Source organism: Argentina silus (assembly GCF_951799395.1).
Source record: "Argentina silus genome assembly, chromosome: 3".
Classification (NCBI taxonomy): domain Eukaryota; kingdom Metazoa; phylum Chordata; class Actinopteri; order Argentiniformes; family Argentinidae; genus Argentina; species Argentina silus.
This window is the reverse complement of record NC_139657.1, coordinates 22,150,957-22,166,274: the sequence shown is the minus strand read 5'-3', so window position 1 is coordinate 22,166,274 and position 15,318 is coordinate 22,150,957. Positions and strand designations below refer to the sequence as shown.

The window sequence follows — 15,318 nt, the reverse complement described above, 5'->3', positions numbered from 1 at the left end:
TAGGAGAGTCATTTGAAATCTCCTTAATGTCATTTTCATCTGCATCTTCCCAAGAATCAAAAGAATGCTGTTGTTCTTCAACTCTGCTTCTTGCTGATGCAATGGTCCTGGCTGGTGGCAGCTTATCTGCTTCTGCTGCAAAAACAACCTGTAAAACTTCATCTTTAGAGAGTGAGACACCATCTTTCTCATGTTCATATGATGAGGAATTACATGAGGACTTGGGTTCATCCACCTTTGGTTTGGGTGATGTGCTTTGTGCGCGTGGGGTCGTTTGTGCTGGCTGAAAATCTGAACCTAGTTCATCTCCTTTCTGATGGGGAATCTTCTTATTTAGCTCATCATCTTCTTTAGTGACATCTTTGTCATTTTCATCTGATGGGGAGTTGCATGAGGATTCAACTATCTTTGGTTTTAGCTCATCATCGTCATCATCATCTTCGGCATCATAGAAATTGTCTGATATTCTCTCCGTTTTAGCCTGAGGAACTGCACTTGTGCTGTTTGGCTCATCAGGTACTGAGGCATGTTCTCTGTTATTGTCTTCATCAGCATCATTTCTCTTCAACATGTAACTATCGGGTTCAGCATCATCACTCCAAGAGTCTGCACCTGCATCATCATAATCATTATCCCCATCATCATCATCTAAGTTTCTTTGACATGTAACTCCTGTGCTGTGTTGGGGGGTCATGGGCTCTGCTGGGGAACCTGCGTCAGGAACAATCTTATGATCCGATGCCCATCCACTCTCATTACAGAGGCTATCCTCTTCGTCAGAAAATCTTGACTCTACCCTGATGGCTGATACAACACAATCTTCCCCTACATCAAGAGTCACTGGGATTCCAGAGTTCAAGGTTGGAACTGGTTCAACTGGAATCTCTGAATCAATTTCCTCATTTTTTTGGCTCTCAATACTGGAACACTTTTGAAGACCTTCTATCTCTTTAGACATATTTACATGCTCTGAAACAATTACTGCACTATCAGAGACATTGATACCGGGTATAGTTTGACCATCATCATCACCAACAGTTTCAACAGCTCCAGCACTGGAATGTTTTGGTAAGTCATCAGTGCCAATTTCTCCTGCTGTGACTGAGGTCGCAGCAATGTCTCCTTCTTCTAACTCTTCATCTTCCTGATCTTCATCATCGTCATCCTCCTCCTCTTCATCATCATCTTCCTCTTCCTCAACTTCATCATCATCCTCATCTTCTTCCTCCTCTTCATCATCATCATCATCATCATCATCTCCCTCAGATCCTTCTGAGCTTTCTTCAGGTGAATCACCTTTCGCCTTGCTACCAGAGGGCTGCTCTGAGAGCTCAGTCCCCTCAAGTTCAGCTCCACTTCCTGTTTGTATTGGCATTCATGGACGAGAAAAGGAGAAAAGAGAACACAGAGAAAGATGTCACAGATGCACAACCCAACATTAGCCACAAGCACATTACCTTTCTTGAGCTTTGGAGAGGGGTTGAGGTCATCTGGGGAGCTTTGGAAAAGGAAGCGGGTGAGGGGGGTACAAGGTGCTGGGGGGCTCTGTTGGGCAGTAAAGCCTTGGGGAGGGATGGGTTTCTCTGGACTCTGTCCTCACTTTCACGCTCAGACTCAACCTCGCTCCAGGACTTGTCGGGACCAACTAAAGCTACAGGGTAGGAGTGATACGTTACTACACAGCCACAAGCTAATGGAGAACATTTTGAAGGAAATAAGGTTAAATAATTACCGCCATTATTTCCCTTCTTGGAGGCACTAATCAGTTTCTTTAGGTTTAGCTTTTGATGTTTCTGGAAGTACAAGAAGAAAAATATGAGACACCACAACTCAAAATGATTCAACCTAGGACAGACCCCCAAAATAGAAGACTAGTCAATTGGTATGTCAATAGACCCGTGGTCGGCTAAATGTAGTTTGGTCGAATCGTGGGAAAAATGTCCATGCGGGAGAGGTGCCTTATAGCAAGTGATTCCACATGGAAATGCTTAGGCTTCTATAAATAATATTGAAGAGAGACAAGTATTTTGTTTTCGTTTGCCTTCTGACCTCAGAAAGAATTGGAAGGGCTCGGGTTTGCTGCGACATAACGCGGTTTATTTAATTTGTTTATATAATCTTGCATTGCTGTGTGTAATAACTCGCAGCGTCTGCTCTCTCCATTGCGTGACTTTCAGAATATTCTATAAAGGCAGATGCAGTAAATGAAGTTTACGTAAGTTCAGGCAGGACACTTGAAGTCGAACGGCACGTATGCAAAACACATCACATGTTCTTAAAAGAGCCGAGTTATGCAACACTTCACCATGGTCAAACAGTTACGCAACTGGCTATGAGTTATACTTATGGGTCGTCCCATCCACTGCCCCAGCCTCCACCCGCTTGGTCGCTGTATTTAACCTACCTACGGAGGGTTTGAGAAGTTATGGGCTCCCTGCCTTATATCATTGTATTATATCTTGTTGAACTTCAGGCGGAGAGCTTTACAGAGTGGAGCCATCCAATTACGCCAAACCTAATGTTCTACCATTTTCATTAAACCATATTAAACCGACGTAAGTGTCCTGACTGAAATACAATTTCTCCTCTCCTCACTCAGCGGCGCTGCAATTTTCCTGTTGCGCATAATGGAAAAGCCACAGCCATTTTCTAGAAGTCTGATTTTTTTTGGGCTTGGGATCATAAAATGTCTATAATGTTGGGCTCGGCCTCATCTCAATTACCCAGGTTGGGTTGGGCTTGAAATTTTCAGGACCAATCGAAACACTAAATCAAATGCCTTGTCCTCTGCAGTAATCTTAATGAATAAGTCATTATAATAAATGATTCCTCAGTAGTATAGTAGACATTTAACTTATTCTTGATCAGCACTGAAAGTCAAACCAGTGCATTTCCTAATGGCCATATTTAGGTATATTTAAATAATTAAATAGCCTATCATAAACTTGTGACTTAGTTGACTATGGGTTTGAACTGGCGAATCAAATTCAACCAAGCAATTTCTTGGTCAAGTACAGCCCTAATTCACCCTTTGCTTATGTTAGCAAATTATATATCATAAAGACCTTTGGGCTTAAATCCAATTCATCATCTTCATCTGAGGATGGCCAATCATCAGCAGCACTTTTTGATGCCCTAAGGACAAAGAGGAGATGAAAGTCAAATTGATATGTAAAACAGAATAAATTAAAGTTCATGGTTGAGAAATAGCATTTGCTTACCGACTGATTGATTCAGTATGTGAATTGTCCTCAACATCTGCAAAAAAGTCAAATTAGTGTTGGCTGTGCATTTTTTCTTAACTACATTTGAAACAACTTAAAATCAACTGATCACCACAAACTAACAAAGACATACCATGAAATGGGCACTGGGTATTGTCAAATGCTAGCTACAATCAAATAAACAGCACAACTAGCACTGCAATCAAATAAATAGCACAACTAGCTCAGACATCTCATTTAGGACAAGACAGGATGAACGACTATACAAAGACCAAACAAACTGAGTACATGAACCCTTGTTTAAGAGGCTTAATATCCATCAGACGCTGCAGGATTATTTGGCTTTTCATCCAAAACCATATTGGACAGAACATCAACTATCCAAGCGTGTCTGATCTTGTGGTGCTATTGTAACTGCTATGGCTGCTGGCAATAATACCTCTCCCTGCTTCACTTGCTCCATGCTCTAGATCCAGTCATGTGGTATTGCATGAGGGGTAAATGGAATATTAAAGATAAATAAATACATTCACTTCATGGTCATGATGAACATGCACATTGTTATGACAGCTTATTAGAGCAGAAAACATTAGTTACACTGAGGCACATTTAATAAAACCAAACATGCAAAAATATACATGAAATTCCTTACCATCTTTGTCAGTGGCTGGTCCCCTCAGAGAGAAGCCTGCTTCAACCCCTTGGGAGGGGCTGCCCAACATGGATGCTTGCTTCTTTTTGGAGGGGACAAGATGTGAAGGAGATGGCACGGACTTCCTCTTGGTCCCATGCTCAATGATGAGATGGGAACAGCTGAAACAGAGATGCCAGTATATGAAACAGTTTCTGTGCCCAACAAAGAAGCATACAACTCAAAGCATCCTGCTGATTCAGTCTAATACAAGGTGATGAAGTGCAAATTTGCACAGTATAATGGAATACAAAGCACAATATCTACGCCGGATCAGGAGGAGTAAAAGTGTAAAAGGAGTAAAAGTGTCCAATACTTACCCGTGATGTCCATTCATCACTGCATAGTCATCAGACGACCATCCATTGTTATCCTTTAACATGATGTCTGCGTCATACTGCAAGAGTATCCGCACCATACTGATTTGTCCATTGCAAGCAGCTATCATCAATGGGGATCTACAGGTGGAAATTGCTGGTTGTTGAATATACATACCTATACACTCTTGAATATCACAAGTGCATGCATCTCAAAACAATTCAAACAATTCCTGTCCTCCATACCTTCTTTCTATCTCAATAGCTTCATTTTTCTTACTTACCTGTGTGCCTGGTCCTTAGTGTTCACATCAGCGCCCTCCTTGAGTAGAAACTCTGCCATCTCTACGTGGTTGTCTTTCACTGCCACGGTAAGGGGGGTACATCCCTCCTGCAAGCGGAACCAAATCAAAACCAACTCAACACTATACGAGGCATTGCCAAATCTGTTGCATATCCATGTGGTTTATTATGCAGTTTCATGTTTATCATATCTGTATGTGCATCACTTCTTAGTTTCTTCAAAAAGTTATGTGTGAAATAAAACAGCAAGCATGCCTCCATGACATCCAAGCGTTTTACTCTCTTACAGCTATCAGATACAAGATCCTTTAACCACAAGAACAGATATTATTTACTGCTCTGAGCTCTCTTTTCCTTAGCTTGATCCTCTTTCCATTAGAACCTATGGGACAGGATTACTCCCAAGCAATCTGGAACCCCACTAAGATCTCCCAGGGTGTATTAGCAGTGCTGGCCCTAAGTGTATTGTGAGCCCTTGGGGAATGGTAGTACTGTTGGCCCCTGGCTGGTTCAGCCACACCTTGTTCTGGGCATTGACGTGGGCCTCGTGCTCCAGTAGCAGCATAGCGGTGGAGACTGTGGGAATGAAAGCAGCCAGGTGCAGGGCAGTATTCCCGTTGATGTCCACTAGGTTTGGGTCAGCATCATGCTCCAGCAGAGAAGCCAAACAGCGTTCCTGCTGGCACTGTACCGCCTGCCAAGTAACAGATAACACATTAAATACTGTATGTGAATGTGCACGCAACTCATAGGCAAGGAGGGGCCTTAAGACCTGCTGCTGGATATTCTAGAATCTATTCCGATGGCTATAAACAATGTACTATGGGCTAACAAGCATTACTCACTTACATACAATTGTATCTGATATTTCAGATGTTTTGTCAGTGTATGATTCTCATCATTTTCACTTAGATAGCAAAAGGTTCCCAGAGGTTCCATCACTGTCTAGGAATATCTCATGTCATCTTCAATTACCTTCATCAAGGCGGATCTGTTTTGATTGTCACATAGATTAAGCTTGGCTTTGCTCTCAACCAGGAACTGGACCACCTCTGCATGTCCATTGGCACAGGCAATATGAAGTGCTGTTCTAAAATAGGAGTATGGGGGAAAATGTAGTCATTCGGCTTGCATACACATAAGTAGGGTTGCAAAATTCCAGAAATTTTCAGGTTGAAACTTCCCCTGGGAATTTTCAGCAAATGGGAGGTTTTTTGCACACTGAATGTATTTGTCTCTGATCCTTTTACTATACTCTTCTATTTCAAATAAAAACAGCCTCTTAAAACTTAATTTAGGTTAACATTTTGAGCTGTAATTGAGAAAGATTGTAACATTGACCTTGTACTTGTTACACAGCTCCAGAATATCCATTCTATAACATTGAATCGATAGTGGCGGGCAAGTGTGCAACTCTTCTCCCGGGAGCTTTGACCGCTACCTTGTTTCTATTGCTCTCACAGTTGTCCTATGTGTGCCGTCACCTCATTGGACACAGCTTTAATCCCTACCCTTTTGTTAAATCATTGGTGAGCTATTTAGTTAACTTAATTTCACTTTTTTCAACACAGAGAAATTGGAGAATTTTGAGATTTTCTCCAAAATTCCCAGGCCCATGTTTCCATGGAAAGTTTCCAGAATTCCACCCCTTTGCAACCCTACATACAAGTCATTGCATCACATCATCCATGAATCACTAGCATGAATTAGCACCATATGAAGCTATACCTAGTCTCTTGGATAAGGAGGATGGATTATATGCTTGTAAACATTAGACAACCAATAGAGACTTGATACTGTTGGGGAATAGTTATCACAATTGAGAGAGGGTTTATCTTGTAGTAGTTACTCAGAAGTACTTTAAGTACTTACTGTATACTATGCATAGCCTATATTGTCAGGTCAGACATTGTAGGTTAGAGGTAACAGTCATCTAGACAATACTACAACACTAAGTTTAAGCTCTATGAGGAATTGTCAAACTAATATTACAGGACGTACTACTGCCTACTGTATGAACACATGGAAATGAAAAGTTGTAAAGCAGGTAGTGATAGGGTGAGGAGTAGAAAGAGGGGTAAAAATTACAAAAGAGCAAATCTGCAGGATCATTACCAGTATACATCACATGGATTATCCTGAATCTTTAACGCAGTACCATTGTGGTGTTACTTGCTATCCTGTTGCTTACCTATTTTCCTTGTCAAGCTGATTAATATCATTCTTCTTGGCGAGCTGCTTCAGCTTGGCCAAGTCACCCGCGAAGGCAGACTTATGGACCTTCGGAAGGTCTTTCTCCTTCAGATCATAACCAGCAACTGACAGCACACTCCCAGCGTCCGAGGCGTTGGGGGAGAAGCCTTTCTTTTTCTTAGTGAAGTTGAATATCTTCTTCATTGTGTAGGGTTGCACAGCTGACAGTAAGGTGACTGCATTGCTTGTGCACCGTCACTACCTGGCACTAAGATGCCACTGTAGGTCTTTCCCATCCCTAAAAATAAAACGAGTAAAGCGGATTACCGCCATTCAATAATGTCAGTAGCGAGCACCGTTGCCGTTGGACGTCATGAGAAATTGCAGAATTCATATAAACCCCCTCAGGCGTGTCATACTCTGTAGTCAGTCACAGCTAGCTATATTCATACAATACAATGAATTGTTACTAATTCTTAAGCTTGACGCGTAGAAAGCTGAATGGACACGAATGACTAAAGAGCTAAATCGATGTCTAGTAAAATAGCTACAGTAAATGGCCAAGACAAATAGGATGATGCAGTCTTCTCTATCGATCAAGCAAGAGAGCTATGGCTACAAGCAAAAGGGCTTTATGTACGGTGAGAGTATTAACTTAATCCGACCTTACCGTATATTGACTCTTACATGACATCTGTATTCGTTTTAAAACGTGCATGCAACATCGAAATCATTAGTTAGGTGTTCACAATTTTGTGGCTGTAGACGAGTCAGGAAGGAACGTTGACCCAGACCGTTGCCAGGGCAACCGTTCAAAAGTATCAGAAACAGGGGAGCTCTTGTCTTGTAAATACTGGTTTGGTTTTTCATTTCACATTTGCGTTATTGTCTTACAAATATGTTAATTGTGGTTAGTCACTTTTACCCAATTCAATAAAAAATATTGTTCTCTATTTTAATTTCCCCAATACCCGGGCAAGAAAAACCCAACATCAGCAAGCTGTATCGTTAATCGCAATCCACATCGTCACCTCGCAAACATACTAGTGCCAAACGTAGTGCACCGCGATATTTAAATTTGTAACGGAGCCAGCGGGCACAAAATACATGTTCTTGTTAGTTTACTCATCCGTTTGTTGCAAAGTTTAAATAGTCATGTTTTCATTGGTGGCATAGTTTGCCAACTAAGCGCGCTAAAAAAAATGTAGCTAGTTCAGTCAATGTCTGTCACTGGTTAGGCTAAACATGTACATTTTAGAAGGTAGTTTATGTAGCTAGGTTTGCTGCTACGTTTGCTGCTAGGTAGCTAGTACCTTTACCGACTGCCCGGTACAAGCGGAAATGGCCCTCTCGCATGTTAGACTCATTTGCGTTGAGCTACATGGCTATCTACAGAAACATTTTTAAATACTTTCAGAAAAAAAACTGTAAACAATTGTTTGCCATACACTGACCTGTTGATCACTTGCTTGCGTTTTGCAAGTACTTAGTTAGCTAGCTACACACTACTCTGTTGTCTGGACTGAGCCAATCGGGAATCTGCTGTATGATGTACCACCCTCATTGTCCAATCGCGGTCTAGTAAAAAAAAAAAAAAAAAAAAAAAAAATCACTACACTTGCGCAGGCTAGTGTGGTTGAGGGAACATACATTTTTGTGGTTTAAAATATTTCACTGATCTTGGCCCATCTATTTGTGGAAGGGCCACGTATTTTGTGTAGCTGTCACACATACCCAAATTCCCTCTAAAAGCAGTGTTAAAATAATGTTTCTGTGATAACATCCTATAGCTGGGACAATGAGATCAAAATAGGGCTTTTTGACTTCAACATTTAAACTGACTAAAATTCAAACGACGCTAGGCGAGAACAGGCTTAGTATGGGGTGTATGGGGTTTGACATCAAAATCGAATCCCAGTCTGTGCAGTCTCAAGTTGGCCAACGATGCAATTCTGACTGCAGGGCTTGAAAATATGGCTGGCTATGACGGCTATTGAAATGCTCAATAAAACATTATGAATTCTCTTTGAATAATCACCACATTACACAACCATCAACTGAGCATATACAGTGCCCTCGTAAGTAATGAGACAGTGAAGCATTTTTTCTTCTTTTGGCTCTCTAGTATGCCAAGAAATGTTTGATTGGAAATCAAACAATTTTCTATTAGATTAAAATATAGATTCTCAGGTATTTGTATACATAGTCCCCCTATTTCAGGGCACAAAAAGTAATGGGGCAATAGGCTTGACAGGTTCCTTCACATCATTTGTGCAGGTAAAACACTTAAACTCAATATACTCTGTCGCGTGCCTCAACGTACTGCGTGCCACGGAGGTTGTCCTGATATGATCCGTCAGATGGCACAACACCAAAACAAACCACAATGGATGGAACTACCCAACCCAAGCATCTGAAATAGAGAGAGAGCGTCCTTTAACGCGCTTGACAGCCTAGACGCATACAGAGCCTTCTGGCGGACGCGGCTGATTAGCACACCCAGACTGATTATAGCCTGAATCTAATTTCATCCAATAGGAGAAGCGGCTTTTCTCTGCTGTCCCGCCTATTGAGTACTGTCAATCAATATCACCAAGTTACCAGTTTACAGCGAATCAGCATTCTCTTCAACTTTGCATTTTGCAACGCTGCTAGACTAATTGATGTTGGGCCTACCATACCGCCTCAGCCACTTTGCTGATTTAACAAACTTTTATCATGGAGAGATCTGAATTTAAATGCAAAAATGTCCCTCTCAACACTCAAGAAACGAAAAGTCGATGATGAACGTGGTATCCTGGCTAAGCTTACTATTATCCTTGCTACTTACCTACCTGTGAGGTCCAGTAGGAGGCGCGGCTTCATTGTGTTAGTACTAGTATTTAGGTTCTAGCCGTTGATGTTCACTGCCGTTACACTTCATACAAATGTGTTATGTTATGTTGAAATGTCAAGAAATAAAAAAAGGAGGCACTGTCTACAAGCCACATGATGGTGATATTTGCTTTAGAATTAACTTGGTGACATACTGTAGGCAAAGTCTCTATCAAAGGAAAATGTCTGTTGAATGGCAGACATATCATATAGTTTTTGTACCTGCCACTTAATCATGCTTCTTGAGACAGACTACGAAAATGTCAGCCTGAAAGGCCCATTCAACCCATTTAAAAGTTTGTGATAAAATATTTAAAGGTACAATGATGGACAGATGCATGTATTAAATTGCAATAAAATGCTTCAACACAACAGTGACATAGTGTCTTGAAGGAAGTTGCTTACATGACAAGAAATATTCGTCCTAGGATCTCATGACTAGCTGCAAACAAACTATGATTGGTTGTACTTGGTTCCTTGTAAGAGCCAGAGAAGACCTCAAGATGGCGATATGTTTCTGTGCTATTTGTTTCTGGCGATATGTTTCTGTGCTGTTTCTGTGCTTCCTTTGCTTCTGGAGGAGCAGGACTTGACATACCTTTGAAAGAGAGATTCCTGTGTGTTAATCCAAATACAAAGAGTGGCGAAGTACTGCTAATTAAAAAAAGAATCACCTCATGATTGTAGAACTTCTTTAAATCAGGAGGTAGGCCTATCAGACTTGAGACCTTGAGCAACGCCTGAGTACAAAACACATTCCCATATTAATCACTTTTGAAGTTTGTATTTGATGTGACACAATGCTGTATTTAAGCCCACCCCATGTGTGTGGCTTAAACATAAATGTAGGCACAGTCGAGCGGTTGAAAAATGTCTTATCTCTATAAAAGTGCTGAGGAGATCCAGACTGGGCTCTAATAAGGGGATTATGTCTGCCTGAATTGTATTCAGTCTCTCTCCTCCACAGGGGCCATGCTCAAGTGCAAGGTGCTTTCTGGGCACTCATGGCATGACATGAAGAGACTGTCATTTAAGTGTCATCAGAACCTACTGTCCCATTTGTTGTGTGATATTGCTGCTACACAACTATAATCATAACATAACCAATTAAGTTATGGGTTAACATTTCGGGGGTGGTTATTCAGATTTGGCAGCTATGTTGGTGTTCTGTTTCGGCAGGATTAGGATTCAATTCAATACATTATTAGCCACTGATGTGAAATTCACTTGCCAAACACGTTCAGAATGACAGCCAAATCCCTAGGCCTAACCATATCCTTACTAGTGGAGCTCCACTCTGACCATATTTACTTCTGAGAAATGTGATGTTGTTTACTTCTACAGCTGAATGGACAGTACGGTCAGTGCACAGGGCACTTTTTTCCTCTGTGTGTTTTTTGACATTCAATACCAGAGTGACTCAAGGTTAAATCAAGTCGAGTTAGTTTTCACAGAAATTCATTTCACCATACAGCACACAATCTACATTAGCTTATTGTATTGATATATGCAACATCACCAAGAGAACAGTATCCCTGTAAAAAAATACTTGTGCTTGAATTTAGTACTCTTGGATATGTGTAGTTTGTATGTATCAAAGGGTAAACCTTGGTGCAACATGGTAAATATTCCCTGAGAACTGGTGGCTTTGCTCTCCCCCCTATGCAGCCTGCTGCTCATAATAAGAGATAGAAGATATTCAACCGTACTGTGAACACATAATCCAGAGCCCAACTATGAGATAAATCAATCTCTTGAACCTTAAGCTCTCTTTCCTCCACTAGAGCACAGCGGCCCTAAATTGCTTTCTGCTACAGCAGAACAAGCAGTACAACATAAGAAAGTTCATGTCCCCAACATCATATTTCAGAAACACAGCGAGTAAACAATACATTGACTAAAGGAAATAAAAATGATGTAATGTGACATTCATGACAAAAGGAATGTATTGAATTAGACTGCCTATATAGATAGAGAGAATTATTCATTTGTGTGTTAGTGATACAATACTCTAGGTTTATTGAGGCAAGCAAATATGAAGAGAAAAGTCAGACTGTTTGAAGTCATGTAATGAAGTTTAAAACATGTTATTTGGTAGCATCATGGGTGATCTGATGAGAGATTAGGAGAGATGCAAGAATGTGTCACATTTGAATAATGGCGGAAAATGGGCTTGGAAAATTGGCTTTTTAGGAGACATCAATGAAAAAATGACTTGGCTTCCACCTACCATAGAACAAGTTGTTATGCATTGTTCCCTTGTATTCGGTCAGCATGAGACAACATATTTGAAAAAGAGAGCTTGGACCATGTCGCTATGAGCCTTCTTTAGAGTCTAGACCTTCTCTTTATACTGTACCCTGCCTGGGGACAACCTTCGGCCAAACTCAAGTCAGCAGGCCAATGACATTGCCTATGGACACATCCCAAAGCAAACAGATTTATAAAAAAGGAGTGATTCGAGGGAGGACTACTTGTACACACATCATCAGTCCCTCAGATGGAAATAAATACACCATGGAAAACATTGGGGTATTTGGAAATTAAAACTCCCAAATGGGCTCAAAATGTGAGTCAGTGACTGGGTTAGGCTCAGAATAGTAATAACTGAGGCCCATTACCACAATTACCACAAAAGCCCATTACAAAAGCCTGTTCTTTTCTACACTATTTTCCCCACCATCTTTCCTTTTTAAATAATGTCAAATTCCATACCTAATTAATTCTGAAGATATTACTTATGGACAATCGGCTAGGGTTATCGATACACCTATAATGATTTTGCATCTGAATTAAGATAAATTGTTTCCAACTTTCTGAAAAACTTCCCCCTCAATCAGAGATTTCTATTAAAGCTGCTAATCGATATTAAATGGAGATCAAATGGAGATCAAATGGGAGAGGTTTGAATGCTTCATGGGACCATACTTGCAGATAAGGCAAGTTTGAATTATGCACTGCTATCCCAATATGACAAGCCAGTGAGTTGTGAATAACTCAGTTATTATCAGTTAACATTCAATAACGGTGCCACTGATGACTAGCTGGTACATCATTGCATTTAGAAACTTCCTGGGCCGTGAATCATTGTCAGATAGACATTTTAATTGGAGTAGCAGGCCTTGGTGAACATCTCATTGTTAAGCTAGAGTATAGAGAGATACCAAACCAAAAAAGTAGACAAGGATAAAATAACAACTAAATTAAACTGGACAAGGACACTGAAAAGACTATTGTCTTTTGTCTTGAGTCAACCATTTTTATTTCAGAGGGAAATAGTCTTCCTTAATTTTAATGTTACCTTAAAATGAAAGCTAAGGGGCTACTGTATGCCCTTTCCCAAATAATTATAATAATGTCAAGTTCGTGTCAGGACGATAAATGACATTTGAAAGTGACCACTTTATTAAAAATACAGTGCTGCTCAGAGGAATAAATAGATTGTATTTATGAGCTTGAAATTACTTTCCCTCTGCAGTGCGTCTCTTCTGTGTTTCCTTCTCAGCTACTTTTCATAATGAATTTGAGCCTCTGACGCCTTGTAGATGATTTTCACATGAATTTTGAGAGCTACAGTATAGTAACATCCACAAAACCTCTCCATGAATTCCTGGTGAGTCTTTATAAATTTAGTGCAAAAACATGAACTTTTCTTTTACGACATGATACTGCTTTTTTGGCAGTGCATTTGCAAGTCTATTACAAATGTTTTGAAAAAATAGGCTTGTAAAACTCAATTAACTTTTATACCATGTGGATTCTAGAGAATAGTGGAACGAAAACATTCTGTGCAGGCTGCATTGAATATAACTAACAAGCTAATAAGAAGCTCTATATGGATGTTTACTCTACTCATCCACATAGCTGTGGGCTATCACACAATACATCCTGATCCTGGCTTTTACTACTGTTTTCCCCCTATTGTAGGAGTAGAGGGAACAAAGGGGTGGAAGGGAACAAAGGAACCAAAGACTTGTTTGCAGTGAAAAGCCCAAATGTGTTGAGCTTATTTTCACCTCACAACTGGCATAAAAAAACCCAGTCTTAAAGGGCCCTAGCCCATATAACACAAGAATTCATCAGAACTGGCAATGTCAACGTGGAGGGGCCCGGATCACCCGTCCAAAACAGCTCCGTAAAACCGGAGCGGGGACCAGGGGGCTGACAAGAGGCTCCTTAGGAGCTTTGTGGCGGCGTGGGGGAAAGGCTGGAGGACGACCCTACCACGGGGGTTGAGCCAACCCCACGGGTTGGTCCAGATCCAGGTGGGCTGGCTTGAGGTGGTCCACTGAAATCTAATCCGGCTTACCACCGATGTCCACCAGGAAAGCTTTGTCCCCGGCCTCCAGGACGTGAAACGGACCGTCGTAGGGAGGAAGAAAAGGTCCTTGGTGGCCGTCATGGCAGATGAACACATACTCTGCCATCCGCAGGCTGGGCAGGACATGCGACTGAGGGAGACCGTGCTGCGATGTGGGCACAGGTGCGAAAACCTTTGCACTGTCTATGAGCGTGACTCGCTGTTTGGCTGCTGACCAGGGGGCCATGGCGTTGGGGACGAAATCCCCAGGAACTCGCAGCGGCTGCCCATAGACCAGCTCAGCAGATGAGGACTGAAGGTCCTCCTTGGCGTCGGTCCTAAGACACAACATGACCAATGGGAGCCTGTCGACCCAACTGTTGTCCTTAAGGCTGGCCCGAAGCACGGTCTTCATGTTGCGATGAAACCGTTCACACAACCCGTTAGCCTGTGGGTGATGCGGTGGTGCGGTGCAACTTCACCCCCAGGCCTCCGGCGATCGCGTTCTAGAGCTCAAATGTGAACTCTGGTCCTCAGTCAGGAGACGTCAGATGGGGCTGAACTGGGCGACCCAAGTGCCAATGAACGCCCGAGCCACCTCGTAGTTGCTGGTAGCGGGACAGCCTCTGGCCATCGGGTGGTTCCGGCGTTGTCAAACATGATGTCCTCCAGCTGGAGTCCCGTGACAGACGTCCTGAAAGCCTGAACGTCCAGGTCAGAGGCCTGATCGACTGCCGTATGGGTGTAGTCGATGCCAAGGTGGACGGCACTGGCGACGGCCCGGGAGAGGCAATGTGGTTGTCCTTACCCGCAACATGTCGGATGTCTGTGGTAAACTTCGAGATGAAAAACAGCTGGCGCAGCTGACGGGCAGACCACAGCTCAGAAACCTTTGCCATTGCGAAAGTCAATGGCTTGTGGTCCACGAAAGCTGTGAATGGCCGGGCCTCCAACAGGAAGCGGAAGTGTCAAACGGTGAGGTAGAGGCCGAGGAGCTCCTAATCAAAGGTGCTGTACTTATAACGTACACACTCCATGCTGATTCACTGACAGATTCCTCCTGAGCTTCCACGATGATAACGGTCTCAACGGACAACATGATAGAATAGAGATTATACTGAAGTACAAACTGAAGTAACAAGGATCCACCACACCAACACATGAAGCAACCCACTAGAAGTCTACAACACTCACAAGACATGGTGAGACTGAGAAGGAGCAAAACAAGAGCGCTGTATTCCCATAGAGTTGTGTCTGGTCAGAGGTGAATGAGATTGAAGCAGGAAGTCAATAATGGCCTTATCTTTGCCATCTGTTGTTTTTTGTTAACTCTTTTCAGAGTTAAAGGTCGTTGCACTAATAGGACAGGATGAGATGATGCTTCAAGGAAGTTCAAGCAGAAATATCCCCTTCCAT

General features: G+C 42.0%; 1 protein-coding gene across 4 annotated transcripts in view; it reads right to left on the bottom strand.

Moving 5' to 3' along the window:
* Positions 1–8,220, bottom strand: part of ankrd26 (ankyrin repeat domain containing 26) — a 35,606-nt gene extending 27,386 nt beyond the window's left edge. For 3 of the 4 annotated variants that reach the window (XM_083665742.1, XM_083665744.1, XM_083665745.1), the window contains exons 1-10: positions 6,727–7,273; positions 5,511–5,625; positions 5,056–5,229; positions 4,517–4,623; positions 4,236–4,373; positions 3,877–4,037; positions 3,222–3,258; positions 3,066–3,135; positions 1,733–1,793; positions 1,458–1,651 (exon numbers count right to left, since the gene is read on the bottom strand). In XM_083665742.1, coding sequence (XP_083521868.1) covers positions 1,458–1,651; positions 1,733–1,793; positions 3,066–3,135; positions 3,222–3,258; positions 3,877–4,037; positions 4,236–4,373; positions 4,517–4,623; positions 5,056–5,229; positions 5,511–5,625; positions 6,727–6,932 — 1,263 coding nt within the window. In that variant the 5' untranslated portion in view covers positions 6,933–7,273. Of the gene's footprint in view, positions 1–1,457; positions 1,652–1,732; positions 1,794–3,065; positions 3,136–3,221; positions 3,259–3,876; positions 4,038–4,235; positions 4,374–4,516; positions 4,624–5,055; positions 5,230–5,510; positions 5,626–6,726; positions 7,274–8,182 lie in introns of those variants that run through there. The other variant, XM_083665743.1, reaches the window with a different exon arrangement.
* Positions 8,221–15,318: the final 7,098 nt, after the last annotated feature.